This window comes from Argopecten irradians, chromosome 4, assembly GCF_041381155.1.
Source record: "Argopecten irradians isolate NY chromosome 4, Ai_NY, whole genome shotgun sequence".
Taxonomy (NCBI): domain Eukaryota; kingdom Metazoa; phylum Mollusca; class Bivalvia; order Pectinida; family Pectinidae; genus Argopecten; species Argopecten irradians.
The window spans coordinates 42,571,907-42,592,996 of record NC_091137.1 but is presented as its reverse complement, the minus strand read 5'-3'; the positions used below and the strand labels follow the sequence as shown (position 1 = coordinate 42,592,996).

Sequence of the window (21,090 nt, the reverse complement as noted above, 5' to 3'; positions counted from 1 at the left end):
TGCTTCGTGCCTCTATGAATAGTATATTCAGATTTTGGGGCAGTGCAATTCTGTAACTTTATATTCAAAATATGACATTAGACTTCAAAAAATAATAAAAGAACATTTTTACATGGCTTCAATTATTTTTTTGGAAAAAGTGTACATTTATTCGAGGGCTTCTGGGGCCTAGGCCGCCCCCACCCAGACCCCCGCCCTTCTTCGCTTTATGTCCATATAAATATTAAGATTTTTGATATTGCAATTCTGTAAGTAAAAAATATTAAATCAAAACTTCAAATAAAAAATATGACACTTGACACGACGAAAACCATAAATAAACATCCTTAAATGGCTTCAATTATTTTTCTGGAAAATGTGTTCATGAAATCCTCAGAATGCAGGATTTTGCACCATTTATTCGAGAGCTTCTGGGGGCACTAGGCGCCTAGGCCCCCTCGCCTGATTTGCTTTGTCCCACGCCCCTAGGTATGACTGTAGGATAAGGAGAAGAGTCACTTGGATAAAATGTGTAATGGTGATTAGTTTGACTCTCCTTTTTTTGCAAATTAAAAATACCGACTATTTTTCTTATTGCGCGAAAAATGATACCTGCATTTGTACACCCGTTATAACGTACTTTTAGCTGTCCGTTTCATTATATAACCATACACAGTATGTACAAATGGTGTGTAATGAAGCGCATCACAGCAAAATCCATCTGGCATCTACAAGGCTACATGCAGAAAGGCTTTTTATAATTTCCCGCCGCAACGACAGTACAGTTTAGAAACAGCCCAAATGTTGAAACACAGGATATAACTTGAAAGTGAAAGTAGAATAAACATAGATAACGTTAGGTGTTCTTTCCGGTGAATATCCACACACAGAGCTACATGTAAATAAGCATTCATATGTATTCAAAGTATTTAACATAATATCTACTAGCATATAGATACATTTATCTCCACCATGGAACACGTCAACTTACAAATATCACAACTTTGACAATAATATATTGTAAGTTTCGATTTTCTATTTTTATCTGACCAATGAGCGTAAGCGAAGCAAAAGTTGTACTTGATTGTACGTGATTTCCACAATAAAAGCAAGGTTCTTATAACGTGTTTCTTATTTTACAAGTGCAATAGGCTAGGGTAAGGGCGCTGTAGATCATGGTCATCCAAACGAAGGTAGTGAGGACTCCAACAATATCAATGTTTACAAGAAAACACGTATGGGATGGACCTTCAAATGTCAAAACCAGAGTTGCCAGTTTTGTGACAAAACGATAATGATAGAATCTTTTTGGAGTTTCCAAATTCACTTGTCAACGCACTCAACATCGCGTTACGGACACAACCGCTTTATGGACGAGAAAAACTGGATGGGTTATATAGCGTTAGTTACCCTTAAAGATTATCAATTCAAACGCTTGCCGAATGGGTTTTCATGAAGGTTTTCCATTTTCTAAAGGCTTACTGTTGTACAGAAAGGTATTCGATTGGGAGTGTCTTACTCAGTATTTTTGGATCAATTTTCAGTGTAAAGGGTTGTCAATGTTGATCGAGTTCATACTTTCATCGGATCAACACCGAGGAAAAACAAGCAGGAGTGATTTCGTTTCTCGGCAAATCTCTTATTATCAGTTCGAAGAATGGATACAGGTACAATAAATGTACATGTAGGCCTTTTTGTAATTTTTGTTACTTTAAATAATCCAATGAAAAATTCAGCTTTTCTGCACAACAGTGCAACAATGGATTTTACACTTTCTCCCTTATATGATAAGTATTCGAACAATATAATTTGTTGTGTGTTATTTAAGTCATCTGAAAGCAGAGGATAAAATTACTATAGCCATCATGCTTTTCTGGTGTGTACCATCCATGTAAACATATTGACACCATGTATAATTTTTTTCACTGTTCACTAGTAAATCTCATGGGTTTAAATTGTATTTGCGTGCAACTGCTACATTCACCTTCTAGCATTGAAGCAGCTAAGGAATCAATTTCCTTTAAATTCAGTAACGGTAGATCAACAGACCTGTAATTTCAGAATAGCGGGTTCTAACTTTTTTGATTGTTTCCATACATACAAAACATTATAAAATTCTTTTTAATTTTCCTTTGGTTTAAATGCCTTCTTTTAGGTCCATCTGAAACCAAAATGTATAGGCATTTATATGCTAGTTCCTTAGTCGTCTGCCATGCAATGTGTTAAAGTTTATTCAAATGCAACTTCTTCTCCAGAAAGCGAAAAGGCATAAGGGCCTCACTTAATTTTAATTATATAAATATTTCGATATGATATACAATCAACCTTCGATATGTGGGTTTGTAATTAACCTTTATGAAAAATGTTGACTTTTCTAATTAACTGTAGGACTTGCTGTCCTATAATTTCAATGTCTTTTGTATTCATAAATTGTAGCTAAGAATGATAACGACACATATTGACAGAATATTTCTGAGTCCCATACTTACAGGGATATCCCGCGGTTGCACAATAACGGACTAAAATTCAAACTTATCTTACACAGTATGGTATGTGCATGTAACACAGTGATTTCACATTGCGCTAGACAAAACGTGGACAGTCACATCTAAATTTTGGGCATGTATAAGACAGTAACTGTGATTAAACAGAAGCCCTGTGCGCATTGTAGTTTATGACGATCATCAATTTTGACGCCATAATGTAAACTTCAATTAGGCAATTCCTGCGAAAGTATACAACGAGTCGATAAAAAAAGCTGGAAACCAAGTGAAATTTCATCATTTTTTCTACTGAAAAGTATGGGGAGAAAAAGAATCGAACATGGGTCTGTGAAGTGGACAGGGATTTCTCAACCTCCTCGAAAGATTTTGGCCGTCAACCCTCGGCAAGCCTCAGGTTGACCATTCGCCAAAATCTTTCACTCGGGTTGAATATCCCTGTCCATTTCACAGACCCATGTAAGATTCTATTAGTCATTTATTAAAAGACACCATTGCAATTATTGACTGTTCACTCAGTCACCCAACAGACCCTGTAAATGTAATAACAAACACTGCACTCAAAACTTGTCGCTTTGGCCACGTGCACAAGTGTATGAATCAATCTTTTTTATAGCCTACATGTACAGTGTTGTACACGTGCAATACAGTGTTCCTAAAAGCCAATCACTTGCCCAGACAAAAAAAGACTGACTTATGGGGTGAGGTGTATACCCGTGCTATTTTCGTTATATTGGGCACACTGTCTACCCTTGAAATATACATTTACTTTGGGATTACAAATCTATCTTGGCCAGGACTCATACACACATACTTTTGATTCTGCTACATAATGGTATCTTTATCAAAATTACTGTTTCAGATTTTGGTATATTTTAAGAATAGCAATGTTAATGTGTAACAGCTAGGACAAAAGTTGGTGTAAAATTATTAAAACTGTAGTTGGAAACTTGGATTTAAACCCACAACTCTACAAGCAATGAAGTGCAGACAGCTACCTCACATGTGATCCCTAAAAATCTGACGATGAGGGTTTTTTTGTATTAAATTATGATAATTAATTTCAAAGAGCTGCTGTCAAATCAATTTAACATTTATTGAAGTAATTCATTGTAATTGAGGTTTTATCAAAGCATTTTACCTAGTATGAAACATTTCTCGGTTATATTCGTTATTATTTTTCATAATTTTATGAAACATTTCAAGGTAATATTCATTCATTTTTTTCATCATTTTCAGATGCTGAAGCCATGAAAAACATGGAAACATACATGGAAACAGAACTGACCGCAGTGATTACAAATCATCTGTTTGGCAAGTTGTCTACGTCAACATTGTTTACCATTGATAAGCATTGCAAAGGAAATAGCAGAGGAGAAAGAAACATAAAGACCAACAAACCTGTCTGCCCTTGTGAAAAAACTGATTGTGAATTGTCTGGAGATTTTGGAGATACAAGTATAGGTATAATGTTTTGACCATCCTACTGACACTTTACAATTTTGTTTTTTGTTGTGCTTCATCCATTGTCAGTACATAACCAGTTTACTTTTTGAACTTTTTCTCCAAAAGAACAAAATTTTATTGAAATTGTGGCGGAAATTCCATGGCCAAAGGTCAATCAAATTGTGAATTAAATGGCCAGTCCCCCTTATCAGACAAGGGACCTGAAATTGGGCAAGGTCAAAATATCAAAACAAAAATCATGATCTTTCTTTTTTCCTATTTTTATTCTCAGATAGAAGGACATGCAGTATTAAGGACTTTTACAAATATCGTGAATTTTATTTTCATGGTCTCTCAGGTTCTGACATCAAGAAGAGGAGGTGAATTATTAATTGCTATTATTTATTGTTAGAAATGAATATTTTTTTTCAATTGGCATAAAATCCTGTAAATGGTGTGAAATTATTAATGGGGGAGGACAGGCATTTGAATGAGGCGTATCCAATTCCAAGGGACAATCACATAGGGATAGGGTTATAAAAGGGAAAACCTACTATCATCAGATGATAGGCTAGCTGTTCCAATCACAATCTTGTCCCTGGTTCATTCCTCTGTTAACAATTCTTATAACTGCTATTTCTCAAAAAGCACTGAAAGGATTTGTCTCAAATTTAAGACATATGTTCCCCTATGAGTGACCCTTGTAAAGTATATTACATTTTGGGACTGATTGAACAACAAGATGGCTGACAGGCAGCCATCTTGGCTTTTTGATAGTTAAAGTTTGTTACTGCTATTTTTCAAAAAGTACTGAAGGGATTTGCCTATCTCAAGTTTCATATGTACTTGTAGGATCCCCATGTGCTTAAGTGCTACATATTACATTTTGGGACCAATCTGTCATCAATATGTACAACAGGCACCCAGAGATGAAAAGCCCTAACTATACTCATGCACATGTATAATATAGCTTTGCAATCTATGTGCGATAGAAGTCTAAAATAAACATGGTCTGGAAATCAATGGCTTATCTATAGACAAAAGATCAGGTACATAGCTGGGGATACCAATCTGTGCGAGTGATTAACCTAAGGCCACACCAATTTGAAAAATAGTTCTTCAGGATTTGGGGGGAAAAAAGTGGGGCGAGAGGGTGGTGGTTTTTTTTTTTCGTTTTTTTTTTTTTAATTTTCTTTTTCCCCCAAAAAAATGGGGCGAGCGGTATCAAAAATGAGAATAAGATGTACACACATATTAGCACAAGGCTAAATCCATTATATTTGTGTTTTATTTACATGCAGGTTGTAGCATTTTATGTTTTGAGAGTCAAAAGAAAAGATGTAAATAACATCTTTGGCCTCTGTGCTATTGACTTGTCTGAAAGACTAATTATTGTCTGAACAATGTTCATGTGCAAAGATTTAAAGAGAACAAGGTAAAAACCAATATAATGATAAATTCAACATTTATTAACAACAATAATACCTGACTGCTATGCTTTGGCATTGAATTTTTTTTCATTAATTATCAAATTCAAATAATTTTATACTATAAATCAACAGTGTTTTTATTTCTCGTCCAGGTGGAACTTTACTAAAAACACTATAGGAGAATCATAAATATTGTTGATCTACAACATAAAGAACCTATAAAATTTGGCAACACATAATAGAACAAAAGGTTAGCATTTGCATATATGAAAATGCTTTTTTTTTCATGTAAATTTACATTTAAAAAAAGAATTTTCAAGTATGTAAATGTAATAATTGGATTGTTTTAGAGTCACACAAAGTCAAATGTAAATATATTAGATATTTAAAATCACAGTATAGATATAATCTTGACTAGTCATGCAAAACTATAGCATTCAATATCACCTGACATATAAATTTCAATTTTGCATTAATTCTTACCCGGTATATTAGTTTCTGTGAACTTGCTTTCATCTTTAATAACAAACCAATACAAAAACATTCTAAAGTTGGAAGGAGATTTATTCCATGTTTTGCTGTTGTTGGCATGATATGAAGTTTTGCTGTTGTTGGCATGATATGAAGTAAAAGTAAAAAAAAAAAAAAAATGAATTTGATGCCAATATTCAGAAAAAAATATTATAGGTTCGTAATTTTAAGCATTAAGTGTTATCTATGAAGCATGTAATTTTATGTCTACCACATCAATCACATTTTTGTCATAAGCGTTTATAGAACCGAACAAATGTTTAAACGTCTTACGGTACAGAGAACAACAACATCTCTGCCAAAAGTTCTCACAGTTGCAACATAAACACCCGCCATTTTTTCATTCATTTTTTCTTAATCTGGTCCCCTTTTACGCTTAAACTTTGTTTTCTTACCGGTTTAAGCGCTCAAATGATAAGGATTTCAGCGTGTCTAAAGCACAAACTAGAAACGGGAAAGGAAAAATTGGACTTTCGTTCTTCGGATTTCCGAGCATCTGAAATAGGGGTGGTATTTTTTTTTTTTTTTTTTTTTATTTTCTAACTTTTCCATTTTAGAAGCGGGAAATCCCAAAGAACTAGGTTTCAAATTGGTGTGGCCTAAGGAAATAGGTGGGGGTGGGGCGTTGATAGTAGATTGTATCATCTGATCATCAATCTGGCAACCGTTTAGTATTATGAAAACTTGAGCACAGTTCAGCCAGGTTGATCAGACTCCATATTTGAACAACATAGCTTGTGATTTGTAACGATATTTACGCTGTTTGATAATGTGAAGAGAACAACTTAAGTAAACTTCAATGAAATAAATAGTAATTCTTATATCAATAGTACGTATATCAAATGATTTTGGAAAAAAAATTGTTTCAAACCATGCATGTACTAAAACTTATATATCACCTGTTGTAATAACTTGGTATTTACTGTTATAGAGAAAATAAGTTGATAAAGATAAAAATTGGTGTTTTACAGGAAACTGGAAGGTTTGGCATGGTAACGTTGATGTCATGGTGAACAATGAAGTTGTTGTAGCTTCTCCGGATGTCGAAGCCGAAAGCAGTTCCACCGAGAAATCTCCTGTCAATATTAAACTCAAGAGCAGCTCTTTGATAGGAAATCCTCAAATCATCGCCCAAAACATTGTATTTTCTTTTCTACAAAAACACAGGCATCCAGAAAATGATAACTTTCTCTGTCCATGTATAGGAGTTACAAGTAAAGATATTGTTGTGTATTTGTATGATTCCATCTATGATGTTCTCCTTGAAAGTACAATTATACCGCTACATGGTATGATTGCCTCTCCAAATAACAATATTAACTTGGTTGCAGTTTTAGTGTCATGGCTGGTTGTCAATTATAAGTACCTGTGTGATGGTGTCATGGAAGAGATGAAAACAATGAAGGCAGATTTTTTTTATCAGGCAGAAGCAAAATTAAGTATTTACGAAGCACAGTTAAAAGCTGGTGAAGTTGGAAATGCCTGTTTTACAGTTTATACTAGAGACATACTGAAAAATCTTCATCATCCATCACTAGTTGAGTTGAAGAAAAGAAAGAGATTAATTTTTATGGAGCCAAGTGAGAAGTAGTATATCTACACCTGTACACTAGCTGCCTTATTGAGATAGTGATATCCCAGTAATTATAAGTTCTAATGTATTACAAACTGTAACTGGCTTTCCCCCATGGCCACTTACTTTCACGAGTTCAGTTTCAATTCAAGTTCACCAAGATTGAATTTCACAGATTAAAAAACTAAATTGAAATATTGTACCTTATTATCAAAGAAAATACTAATTCGCTGTGATAAACTTTTTGTGAATTTAATTTCATAGTGAAAATTGTGAAAGTAAATCGCATGCGAAAGAAAGTAGATTTACAGTAGTTTATAGTAAGATATGCAATACATGGGCTTATAGAAATGAAGACGATATTCACTGAACTATCAAGAAGACAATGATATCCACTGAACTATCAAGAAGACAATGATATCCACTGAACTATCAAGAAGACAATGATATCCACTGAACTATCAAGAAGACTGATATCCACTGAACTATCAAGAAGACAATGATATCCACTGAACTATCAAGAAGACAATGATATCCACTGAACTATCAAGAAGACTGATATCCACTGAACTATCAAGAAGACAATGATATCCACTGAACTATCAAGAAGACAATGATATCCACTGAACTATCAAGAAGACAATGATATCCACTGAACTAACAAGAATGTCATTACTAATAGTCACTGGAGCAGAATAAAGATATTCAATTAATTTTTTTTTCATGATTTCTCATATCTAAATGACAAAACCATAAAGTAGGACTGTATAATTCTCATTTCCTCATCTAATGCTGTAAATATTGTTAATATTGGCTATAGGGTTTTGTACCTCGCAATTTTTTTCAAAAAGCAAGGTTTTACATATCGAACGCAACGGATGCTTTCATGTAAAATATTTGAATTGAAAAAATATGAGCTCATTTGAACAAACCATGGCTATAAGAACTTATGAAACAATCCATGAAATATTTAAAGATGTTCTACTGCTGACAGAGCTAAATAATATTTATCATTTGAACAATAATTAATATTTAATCATGTAAACATTTTTGTATATGCATGTATGTGAACAACTTCGCTAGCCAAGGGTATTAGTCCGATTCTCTTTCTATTACAAGAGAATCGGACTAATACCCTTGGCTAGCGAAGTTGGTATGTGAAATGTGTGATTTTAAAACACACACAAATACATGCAAAATAATATATTTTGCTTTTGTTGTCTTCAATCAGTTACTCATTCCATATAGGGCATACTGTTATGGATTTATTTTGAGATGCAATGAATTATTTTAAATATTTTTATATTCAAGTGAAATAAGAAGTTCAAACTTTCAAATGATGATTATAGTGTAAAGTAAGTAGCTATTGTAACGGAAGAAAATTACTAATTTATTTTTTAATAAATAAAAATTATCATTTGTCGGCAGTGTAACATCTTTCAGATAACATTTAAGTTTAAAAAATAATCCAAATGAATGAATTATTAATTTTTTGTAAAAAACTAAAACACTGATATTTGGCCTAGCTGTAGCATGCTGGGATGAAGGGCTACCAAGTTTGTTTAAATGAATGACCTTGTCCTTCAGTCAATGTCACAGGGGTCAAATAGGCTAAAATCTTTAAATAACTTTTTGTGAATACTTAAGAGGTCTAGAGACCTGATATTGGGCCTGTAGCATGCTGGGATGAAGGGCTTCCAAGTTTGTTCAAATGAATTACCTTGACCTTCATTCAAGATCACTGGGGTAAAATAGGCTAAAATCTTTAAACAACTTCTTGTAAATAAGTAAGAGTCCTAGAAACTGGATATTGGATTTGTAGCATGATGGGGATCAAGGGACCTTCATTCATGGTCTAATTCATCAATATATCAGAACCTGAATTTCTTCTAATACAAGAGTCCTCTTGTATTGCCTTAATTGTTTGCCACTACTGTATTCTTTGAGGTGTAGTATTATGCCAATAGTCAGATGACCGTTAAGGCCCGTGGGCCTCTTGTTTTTTGTTTTTTTTTAAATTCTAACATGTATTATAGTGTCAAGGGTATGAACTCTACGGTAGAGAAATTTAATCCAAGTATTTTTGAAGCACGCTCTTCATATCAGTGACGCATACCTTAAAGAGAAATAATTGATACCATAATAGGTGTCCATATATATATACTGTCGGTTAGAAATTTGTGCCAGGTCTCTGTGTATACACGTACGCACAGGGACTTGTAACGTAGGTTGTGAGAAAGTCTGCTGTGTATACATGTGTACTATATACTATATAAAAGGACAAGGGAACCAACGGCTCGCTTGGAAGAGGTACACCTGCCTCTATATACAAAAGTCGCCCGTATTCGTCAAACATTGATAAATATGTACATATTTAATACCAATATATTCTTAAATAAATTTTCGACATGGAAAACACAACTTCAAACACGAAATAATATATAACATACCTTTATTTCACTATGAACGTGGAAAATGCAGTCAGATATCACCGATGTCGTTTTGCCTGACCACTGAAATCTAGGTTAAACACGTTGTGTGTGGATATTGTGTACCCATACCCGGACCCGGACTGGAAACACCATATACCCGGTGTCTGTACACTAAACGCTACAATATCAATGTGGTAACGGTCAAGTACAACATTAGAGTCTCCATTTAAGTTAGATTCTTCAATTAATGATATGTGCATCTCAAATAAAGATTCTTCTAAGAACCTAAACAGTGAAACTTAATTTATACAGAGTATGAGTACAGAATTTCAGTGTAGTATCGGGTAAGGGCGAGTACACCAAAAAGGTACCCATCATCAATTACAATATGGCGGATTATACGAACAAGAGTTGAGTGCTGGATAAAAAAAAGTCTGATTCCTCGCTTAGCTGTTGGATTGGATTAATGAAAGAGTTATCAGAGATAGCCTATTTGTATTTGCAATGGGAAAATATCACCAGAAAGTGAAATGAATGCATACAAAATTTGTTACAAGGGGATATGAGTGCTTTTGACCTAAATTTCAGTGGACAGGCAAAAACGACATCGGTGATATCTGACTGCATTTTCCACGTTCATAGTGAAATAAGGTATGTTAATATATTATTTCGTGTTTGAAGTTGTGTTTTCCATGTCGAAAATTTATTTAAGAATATATTGGTATTAAATATGTACATATTTTTATCAATGTTTGACGGAATACGGGCGACTTTTTGTAGAGGCAGGTGTACCTCTTCCAAGCGAGCCGTTGGTTCCCTTGTCCTTTTATATAGTATATAGTACACATGTATACACAGCAGACTTTCTCGCAACCTACGTTACAAGTCCCTGTGGTATACACGTAGGCCTACACACATTTTCTACAGCCGCTAACATACTTGTTTCTGTTTTGGGCTACTAATTTTGTCCAATGAATGACCTTGACATTCATTCGAGGTCACAGGGTTCAAATTATCCTCGATAAATATTACGATTTAGAATGGCTAAGATGAGTTTTACGATGCTTTTTGATGAATTTGCAAGCGCCCGAAGGCGCGAGATTTTGGTGTTTGGGGGGTCCGGGGGTCTCCCCGGAAAAATACGATTTAGAATGGCTGAGATGTATTTTAATGATTTTTTAAAGCGTTCTTACCACGGTAATTTTTCGATTTAAAGTAACCTGCATTTAGAAATGATAATTGTGATAATTGTGTCGTCATATCATTGTGCAACCTTGCTCGATCTGAACATACCGGCTTCACACCATCGGCACATTGTATTGTAACTCAAAATAATAATGAATTAATTGTCTTAAGACATATAAACAAAGTAATCTTTTAAGAGATTTTTTTTTAAATACAAATGTAGTACGTAGAATCCCTTAAAGGCCCACTACCTTTCCGGAGCAAAATTTACAGGTTTCTTAAAAACATTAATAGCAAAAGAAAATATATGTCGATGGCTTAAGATGAGGTTACAACACCAAACATATGCAAGATTTCCTGTCTAATGTACGATAACACAGTGGAGATTCATTTCGCTGTTTTGCCGTCTGGCGCAGTGATAGTCAACTACCGCGCGGCATTTAGGACGACGGCGGGAAACATAAAACGACCCGCGTTATGAAAATTAACATTTTATTCTATTCTAATTAAACAGTTCTGAAGTGATGATAAGTGTGCTAGTAAACGTATAGTTAATAACTTCTGCGACTCTAACAAAATTATTGATCTCGTTTTACATTCCTATTTTAAAAATTAAAAGCCGTTTCGGAAAGGTAGTGGCCCTTTAATGGACATTTTTAGTGTTGTTCATGTGTATTGAATTTCTACTATTAAAGGTTTGAACATTATGTGCTTGAACGTTGTAGGAAATGCGCCGCACAGCGAAAATTTTTTTAGAATGAAGTTAGAAAAATGTGCATGATTGAGGACCCTTTTGAGGATTTCTTTCAAATATACAATTTTTAGAACGAGAATGGGGGGGGGGGGGGGGGGGCAAATTGCAATGAATGAACATGTATTGCTTTTTAATATGCATTAATTTAATACCTCGCGAAATTTTTCAAACATGATTTAACATACATATAATAAATTTTAGTAAAGAATGATGTTTTCAATGACTGCTGAGATATTTAAGCGAAAATAAAGACCCGCAAATAAGTTCAAAACAGTAGATAGCCAAAATGTTACATCCGCAAATGTATATATATCAGCGGTTTGATGTAATAACATTGTTTACTTAATCGGCACCCGAGATCAATGTAAATTGGACGAACCAAAATAAAAGGAAACTCATCTACTATATCTCTCATGTTTACAATTTTATCTCTCTTCTGATGACAGGGTGATATCTCCTTATTCCTTTATTTAATCAATAAACAAATTAACTTAATAAACTAGTTACATTTGTTTCTTTTCATTTTCAATCGGTTTACACAAATAAAATTGCACACATTGGTCAATGACTTTCTATCGGGTGTTGGTATAAAAAGGGGACTCAGTAACTTTTGATAATATGTCTTAGATTGAAGTATGAATAATTCTCTGTTCTAATATCTTATACGCAACGTGAAAAGATAATGAAGATTCAAATGTCCGTCTGCCTTAATTTCAGCCAATTTCTGAAAACTTTGAATTTTCTACATCAAATCAGAGGGAACCGTCCTAACTCAGAGTATATCAAATAATAACGTGTAGTTTTCTTTACCTTACGGACACTTTCTACATTCCAGACGCATAACTAAGTATACTGTTAACATGGGAATCAACTACAAAGAAAAACGTTTCATTATTCAATCAATGATTTCTTAAAGATAAGAATAATGAAAATAAAGCTTTCCTTCCCTGGTCTTCTATTTGATTCCGTGTTTTAAAGATTTTTTCAAAGTAAAATTACTGAGCGAATTTGAGATCCAATTTTAATTTTATCCTATTGTTACTGCAAATATTGCTGAATATATTTTCATTATGCGACAATTTTCATTTTATGCTTGGATATAGCTAATTACTTTGCGAGCTGAATATTCGACGTGAAAGGTAATCCGTCACGACTAAGGTTTAATATTTTTGTATTGTATGGGTAGTGAATAGAAAATTGGGTTTAAAAAAACGCGTGTGGTTAATTATCTGTAGTGTAAGGCAAACAAATGAGGCAACGTGGGTATGTGAGCGTCAGACCTGTCCAATCGAGCTCGCTGGAATGCGGTCGTTTGGCTATATCAACTATAATCGGGACAATCCAATACGTTTCTCTTACGTACATAGAAACACAAAAGACCGACGATCGAATATATCTCTATTGGTCACGTGTAATTTGCGTTATTAGCCATTTTACATTTCACCCGATAAGAAGGACGGAAACCGACGCGGATTTCACACTTAGGAATCTCTCGAAGAGGCATGTAAGTACTGATTACAGGTAAGTCTCATCTGAAAATTCAATACACTTGTATATGTATATGTGTATATATGTATTCGTATAAACTGATCAAACTCGTTTATTAAAACCATTTATCATTATTTTTCTTCTTGAATACTGTACCATACCAAGTCCAGTTGAAATTTGTTATTTATATACATCGATATTAATAAATTTTGAGATACCAATGCATATAATAAAGAATTTTATGAGATTGATTAAGGGAAAAAATTGACCGAGGAAGAAGTTCGTCGATAAATTTTCTTAGGTCAATATAACCATATATTAACCGAAACAAAAATGCTACATTTGTTTTATTATGTTTTGACAAATCATGTAGCATACATAGTAATAGATGTTCAACGACTAAAATATCAAATTGAACGGAATAGCATAACTATGTAAGATGTTTACTGCAAAAATTCTTCTCTGGTGAACATAAATTTAACAGTTTATAAATTAAACGATAAATATTGAACAGTGTAACTACGTTTATTTACCCACGTCGTTTAATGGGGATCCAAGCCCCCCCCCCCGTCGTAAACCCACCCTGCGATTACGTTGATGAACATTCATGAATTATTTATGAATAATAAAATACCACCTGCGGATTCATTCATGAATATTCTTCAATTATTCATGAATAATTCATGCGATTCATGAACTTAAAACTTCATGAATATTTTAGGGGGAATTTCATGAACATATCATGAATCCTTTCATTCATAAATTGAACGTTCATGAATCGCTTTTATTCGTGAAATCATGAACATTTATGAGAACAATCAATCCATTGAATATTTCAAGAATATTCATTGAACTTAAAACCATCAAGAATATTCATGAATGTTTATACGTGATAATTAATGAGTTATTCATGAGCTACAACTCGCAGCAGTATTCAAAACATTTCATGAATATTCATGAACTGGAACAATTCATGAAAAATTCCTTAACTTGAGTCATGTTCATGAAGTTTATTGAATGAGAGTTGGGATCAGCGGCATCTGAATTTCCATATATTAATATATAACATCAGAAGGGTCTAACATGAAATCACCAACAGTTTACTGTGTTCGTTATATTTTCATACTGCCACAGATAAGTGCTAACAAAATCTGTTTCAGTGATACGTAGCAATCAATTTCATTATACATTCCAAGTAAATTAGTATATGTCCAAAATAAACCTATAGTTGTAAAGCATAATAGTTTATATGGGCAATTTAATCCAATAGCATTTGATAAAATTTCACAAACCAATATTTATGCATAATCAGTGTGCAACAATTTCATGTTGAAAAATAACTGCAGATAAATCAAAACTTACTGAAAGTATTCATCTGTGCTTAAAGAAATCCAAGAATGGAATAATCCGTTCACTAATGTGCCAAAAATTCCATTTAAAGATGAATATTTCTCCTTCCACGTGCCAGCAGATAAAGCAGCCATTTTGGATTGTGACTGCTTTGGCGGGGAAACATATATATAAGTCATGTAACTCATGTTGTCATATGACAAGTCATGTGACTTCAATGAATATTCACTAAAATACATCAAAATGAATGAAATAGCATGTCAAGAATCATTTATGAAGTTTTATGCATAACTGATATTCATTAAAATTCTTAAAGATGCTCCACCGCTGACAAATGGTATTTTTTCACTATCAAAAACAGGAGCAGACGATTTAGTATTTTTCTTCTGTTACAAAAGTTACTTGCTCTACACCATTACCACCATTGAAAAGTTTGAGCTTATAATTTTACTTCAAGTTAAAAAATATGAAAAATAATTGATTGCATCCCGAAAAAAATCCGTACCACTATATCCTATATGAAATGAAGTACCGATTGAACATGCACCAAAGGCGAAAAAATTATTTTACATTATTTTTTGTGTTAATTAGGCATATATATACACGATTAAACACAAATTTTTGTTCGAATGATGAATATCATTTATGCTCTGTCTGCGTTGGAGCATCTTTAAGAATGAATGAAACATTTTCATTCATTTTGAAGAATTTTAATGAATATTACATACATAATTTAAAACTTCATGGATAATTCTTGACAAATTGATCATGAACAATCATGAATGTTTCATGGATTCATAAAACTTCATGAAGAGTTCATGAGAGTCACTTGATGAATATTCATGAACTTCTTTCATGAACCACAGTCTGCTGATATATTCTTTAAAGTTCATGAACTATTCATGAATATTCATGATGTCATTAATACCATCTCGCAGGGACCGTATTGTGTGTTTGGTCGATGATCGGATGTCGGGACCGAAGGATGAAATGGGATAAGTTACACAGTTTGTAATAGCTCTTTATTGCTGGTCTATAGATATAGAGACAATTCTGATTTATCCATCACATCATCCTGATCAAAGTCACGTCACCAGGGCTCGAATTTTAACATTTTTTTGCCACTTGCCAAAAATAGCAAGTGCCATAAATTTTTACTTGCTAAAAATATATTTTTTACTTATAATTAATATCCGTATTCAAATTACAGTTATGTTATATATAAAATCCTTTATTTTTGCATGATGATGTGAGGTGTATAAGAACATAATAAATATCAACAACATTACTGTAAGAACTGGGCCCCATATTTTCCATTACAAGAATTTTTCACAATCATTATGCCATTTTTACAGTTGTCCCTGATAAAAACCACTTGCATAAATAAGCAAGTGCATATTTTTGTTCACTCGCTACTCTGGTATATCTACTTGCAAAAAAAACCAATTAAAACAACCTGAAATTCGAGCCCTGGTTACAATACTGCGATAAGATTTTGTGACCACGGTTTAGGATTTAATACCCCGTTTAAAACAGGGGTTTTTGTATGCCTATATATCACAGGGACCTGGCACGAAAAAAATTAACCAATAGTATTACATATATGTATTATAGTATCAAGGGTATGAACTCGGCGGTCGAGAAAAACGGACCTATTTTCTTGAAACCGTGATTATTTTAATAAATGGGTTCTATACCATCAAGTCATAACTTCGTCAATACTTGGCCAATTTTGTTCATCAAGCACTCCATGGAAAGATAAATTATTTCTCTTTAAGGTAAGATATCTGTCAATGTTGTATAGAACCCATTTTGTTAAAATAATCACGGTTTCAAGAAAATAGGTCCGTTTTTCTCGACCGCCGAGTTCATACCCTTGATACTATAATACATATATGTATCACAGGTGTCTGGGGTTAGAAATTAGATATACTGATATCTGTGTGTATTTCGGCCCATTATATAATACTATTGCATAATAATTAATTCCTAACCCCAGACACCTCTGTGTGTAATTCGGCCATTATATAATACTATTGCATAATAATTAATTCCTAACCCCAGACACCTGTGATATGCTGTGATATGTATACTATTGGTTATTTTTTTTCGTGCCAGGTCCCTGTGCTATATATCACTTCTTATTTGTACTTGAACATAACTTAGTTGATGTAAAGTGTCTATGCATCTGTCCTAACCTAAGACAATGCTGTTGACTCGTAGGTTTTTTATGCCTTGTATTTGTAAATTTTGGCAAAATATGCAAATAATTGTACATTTCATTTCTGTAAGTCCACAGGGTGCAGTATATATTTCTTTCATCAAATAACCATGCCATTATGTTTACTAGTGTTTACAGCATGTAGTAGGAGCACTGGTTTGACCGGATTCGACTTTACAAACCCATGAACATGGAGTCCTTTTTCACCGTGTCAGGAAAATAGCGGTTGTAGATAATAGCATACAAATATAACATGTATGTAACATTCTTATTGAATCTTATTAATCTTTACCTTTAAAGAAAAATCTTTAATTTAAGAGTTTAAATGCATTTTGCCCCAAGTACAGTAGTTAAATATTTTTTCTTAAAAAATAATCTTCGTTTCATATTCATTGTTCATAAAAGTATATAATAGAAATTTTTGAGATGATTGACATGCCTTCTTATATATACGATCTTATATGAGTGTTGATTTCATATAAGGTTTCATGAAACGAGTCTAAGAAGTTTTTATTTTTGCGAGCCTTGGCGTCACAATGAATTTTCTAGCCAATGAAAATCGCTCCAGGTCATAGTATTCTAGTGGCATACGCAAAAGTATAACACGGGCGAAATCACTGGATATCAGGCGGATTATGTGATAAATGTTTAGGGTGTTGTGGCCAATGTAGAGACCGCAGAACCAAATTATTCCCCATAGACATCAATGTTAATTTTCCCACTGTTCGGTTAAATGAAGTTTTCAAGCCTGGTGTTCTATCACTAATTTTAATATGGTTTTTCCTCACACAATAGTGAATATTTTTTTTTTAGGACAATCATTTTGCTAAACTTTTAGGTTGGGGATAACATCGAAAATTTCCACTAAACGTATACTAAACGATTTAGTAGATTTGCACTATTGATTATCTCCCTCTGAAAAACAGACTTGAAAGATATATAAAATTTCTTTATATCATCCTGTATTTCCCAACTCACACATTACAGTAGTGGAACTGATACAACCTAAAAACCATCCATCCAACAGGTTCAAAACAAAGGAAATCCTGCCCAAAACGGAATTCAGGGAAATGCTTTTGGTTTGATTCTGCGCTCCAAAATGCGATAAACGACGCCAGAGGAGTTTGATGACAAAATCAAGTACTTTAAAATTAAAAACAAACAAGCTATAGGCTCTTAGATTAATCTGAAATGTTAAAGTATTCATTATGTACACTATAATAGGTGTTAATATCCTAGCTAGATCTTTATTTTTACTGAATATCTGTTATTATATATTTGAACATAATTTCACAGAATTGTTACTTTCTAATGCAATTAAATTGTACGTGGATTTTAAAATTCTATATAGTCCAGTCAAATACGAAAAATAGAGGCCTAACCTCCAAATAATTACAACAAAATTCAAGGGGAGGTAACTCAGGTTTAACACAGACAGACACACCATAACACACACCTTACACACAATTATGATCTAAACATGAGGATATAGTTATCATAATATCAATATATATATCATATTAAATATGTATATATGAGATATAACATTTTTATGGGATAATATACAGTTAGGTGGATTGACCAAAAGTCCATGTGCATTATTGCACAGGTCATAACCATCCAAACTGTTATTGTTTGAATTACACATAATTAAATATCTTAAGTTTAGAAATATAATAATATGATAACTTATTAACTGTTGGAAGGAATCACAAACTAAATAAATGTAAAATCAGTGTATTAACCCAGAAACACAGCAATACTGCCCAACTAGTTTCCAACTATTTCAAGGATTTTACAAAATTACATGTACTTGATGATATGAAAAAAATTCTAAAGAATAAGTCCAAAGGTCAATATAAAGTCTTATTATAGCTTCTAAAGATTAAAAGGTTCAGACTTTCCTATGAATATATGAATATCTTTAAGTATTTGTCTATTAGTGTTTATATCACAATCAGGACATCCTTATAGAAATGTGTAAATACTGATATGATTATGTGTATTAGTGTAGAAATATGAAATGGTGTGAATAGTTAGACAAATTTTAGGTTAGTACAAATAAGTTGAAATAATATATAAGCATAAGTAGATTTATATGTACACATGTTTCTGATGTGTAAGTACCATCATTGTAGATTATAATTGCGAAAATGTTTATTTTAGCCACCAATACACCTAATGAGCGTTGTATCAAATATAGAGTTAACCTTTTATGCCCGATTTAGGAAACTATTTTTCTCTAAAATCATACCTTCATATCTTTTCAGAATGCCAGGAATGAAGTTAAGATCATGGTTTATATACTCGCGATCGTTTGTTCTCTCTGTATATTAATGGTGATAACACTATATTCAAAACCTGACATTAACTCCAGGAAATTCAAGGTTAAAGCTGTACAACGTTTGATCTCTATGGTGTCAGTGACAAGAAATTTCGAATCTGTAAACGCCTCCATGTCCAAGATTATACTTTCGTTCGCCACAGCAGGTGGATTCAAGAGTGGGTAGGGCAAAGATGGGGAACATCCAATGTGTTTCAGTCGTGTCCATCGTCTAAAGATTGTATCCTTGCCAATGACAAATCCTTGGTCAATCAGTCAGATGCTGTGATATATTATTGGACAGACATATGTAATGCAGACTTGAGCGAAAAACAAGGTCGAGTTTGGATTTTATTTGACTTCGAATCGCCAGATTACTTTGGAAGGTATTCAAGAAAATCCTGTTGGCGAAATGACGTTGTGAATTGGACGTTTACATACAGAAGAGATGCAGACTTTACATTAGTTCATGGCAAGTTTGTTCCGGGTCATACTGGCTATAACGTGAGTGATTATTACCAATTATTGCGGGGGAAAACAAAACCAGCTGTAGGCGTTATAAGTCATTGTAAAGCACCTTCAGAAAGGGACGACTTTGTTCGCAAACTTCGGAAATACGACGTGGACATCGATATCATCGGCAAATGTGGCAATCTCACATGTGGTAACCCGAAAACGAAATGGAAGGGAGTTTGGAATGTGACGGGTGGTCATGAAGATCACTGCTTTGATGTTTTAGACCATAAGTATAAATTTTATCTATCTTTGGAAAACGCATTATGTGACGATTACGTCACAGAAAAGTCACTACATCTCGTATTACGTCGACAGATCGTGCCGTTGATCAGGGATGGTGCAAATCGATCACTATATCATCCACCACATTCGTATTTAGACACAAAAGACTTCAAAAGCGTAGAGTCACTTGCAAAACGCCTTAAATATCTATCAAATAATTTTGATGAGTACTTGAAGTATTTTGAATGGAGGAAAAATTATTCTATTGAAACTATAAGTGATGTGTTACAATCCGTGTACTGTGATATGTGTCACAGGATGCATCACCAGGACCGTTATAAAACGTCTCTATAGAAATACACACGACTTTTTAACTAAATCACACGACAAAAACGACAAACGTATATGTAAACATAATACAAAAGTTTAGAAAATCACACTGCTGTATCTGACCGGATTCAGCTCAAACTCAGCCGAATTCAATCCTCGTCTTTGATTAACTAACTCAATACTGTTCCAAAACAGCGTTATACATATACATTGGCGATAGCTCTAATTGACTTAAAGCAATCACATATATAGGCATCACTACACTCATTCGTTAATTCTACAGTGAAACTATCACCGGTTACGTTAGCAGCTGTCACTGGACTTGATGCGCGACTCTAACTTTGAAAGGAAGTCCAATACACATTGGTCAAAAGGAAGGCTAATACACATTGGTCAAAAGGAAGGCTAATACACATTGGTCAAAAGGAAGGCTAATACACATTGGTCAAAAGGAAGGCTAATACACATTGGTCAAAAGGAAGGCTAATACACATTGGTCAAAAGGAAGGCTAATACACATTGGTCAAAAGGAAGGCTAATACACATTGGTCAAAAGCGAGAGAAAAGAGTTCACCATAAAACCTTATATGTCACTACGAAAACTGAAGTAAAAATAAATACACATGAAATGAATGAACATGTATTGCTTTTTAATATGCACTAATTTAATACCTCGCGAAATTTATCAAACATGATTTTACATACATATAATAAATTTTAGTTTATGTTTTCAATGACTACTCAGATAATTCGAAAAAATAAAGCCCCGCAAATAAGTTCAAATCAGTAGATCGCCAAGATGTTTCATC

The 21,090-nt window shown here is 33.5% G+C and overlaps 1 protein-coding gene and 1 pseudogene across 1 annotated transcript; both read left to right on the top strand.

Annotated features, from left to right (window-relative positions):
• The first annotated feature begins 1,272 nt into the window (after window positions 1-1,272).
• Window positions 1,273-8,173, top strand: LOC138322310 (uncharacterized; annotated as a pseudogene).
• Window positions 8,174-10,454: 2,281 nt separating this feature from the next.
• LOC138322309 (alpha-(1,3)-fucosyltransferase C-like) lies at window positions 10,455-20,872 on the top strand. The gene is made up of 2 exons (XM_069266345.1): window positions 10,455-10,543; window positions 19,315-20,872. The coding sequence occupies exons 1-2, from the start codon at window positions 10,455-10,457 to the stop codon at window positions 20,303-20,305; spliced, it is 1,080 nt and encodes a 359-aa protein (XP_069122446.1). The 3' UTR covers window positions 20,306-20,872.
• Window positions 20,873-21,090: the final 218 nt, after the last annotated feature.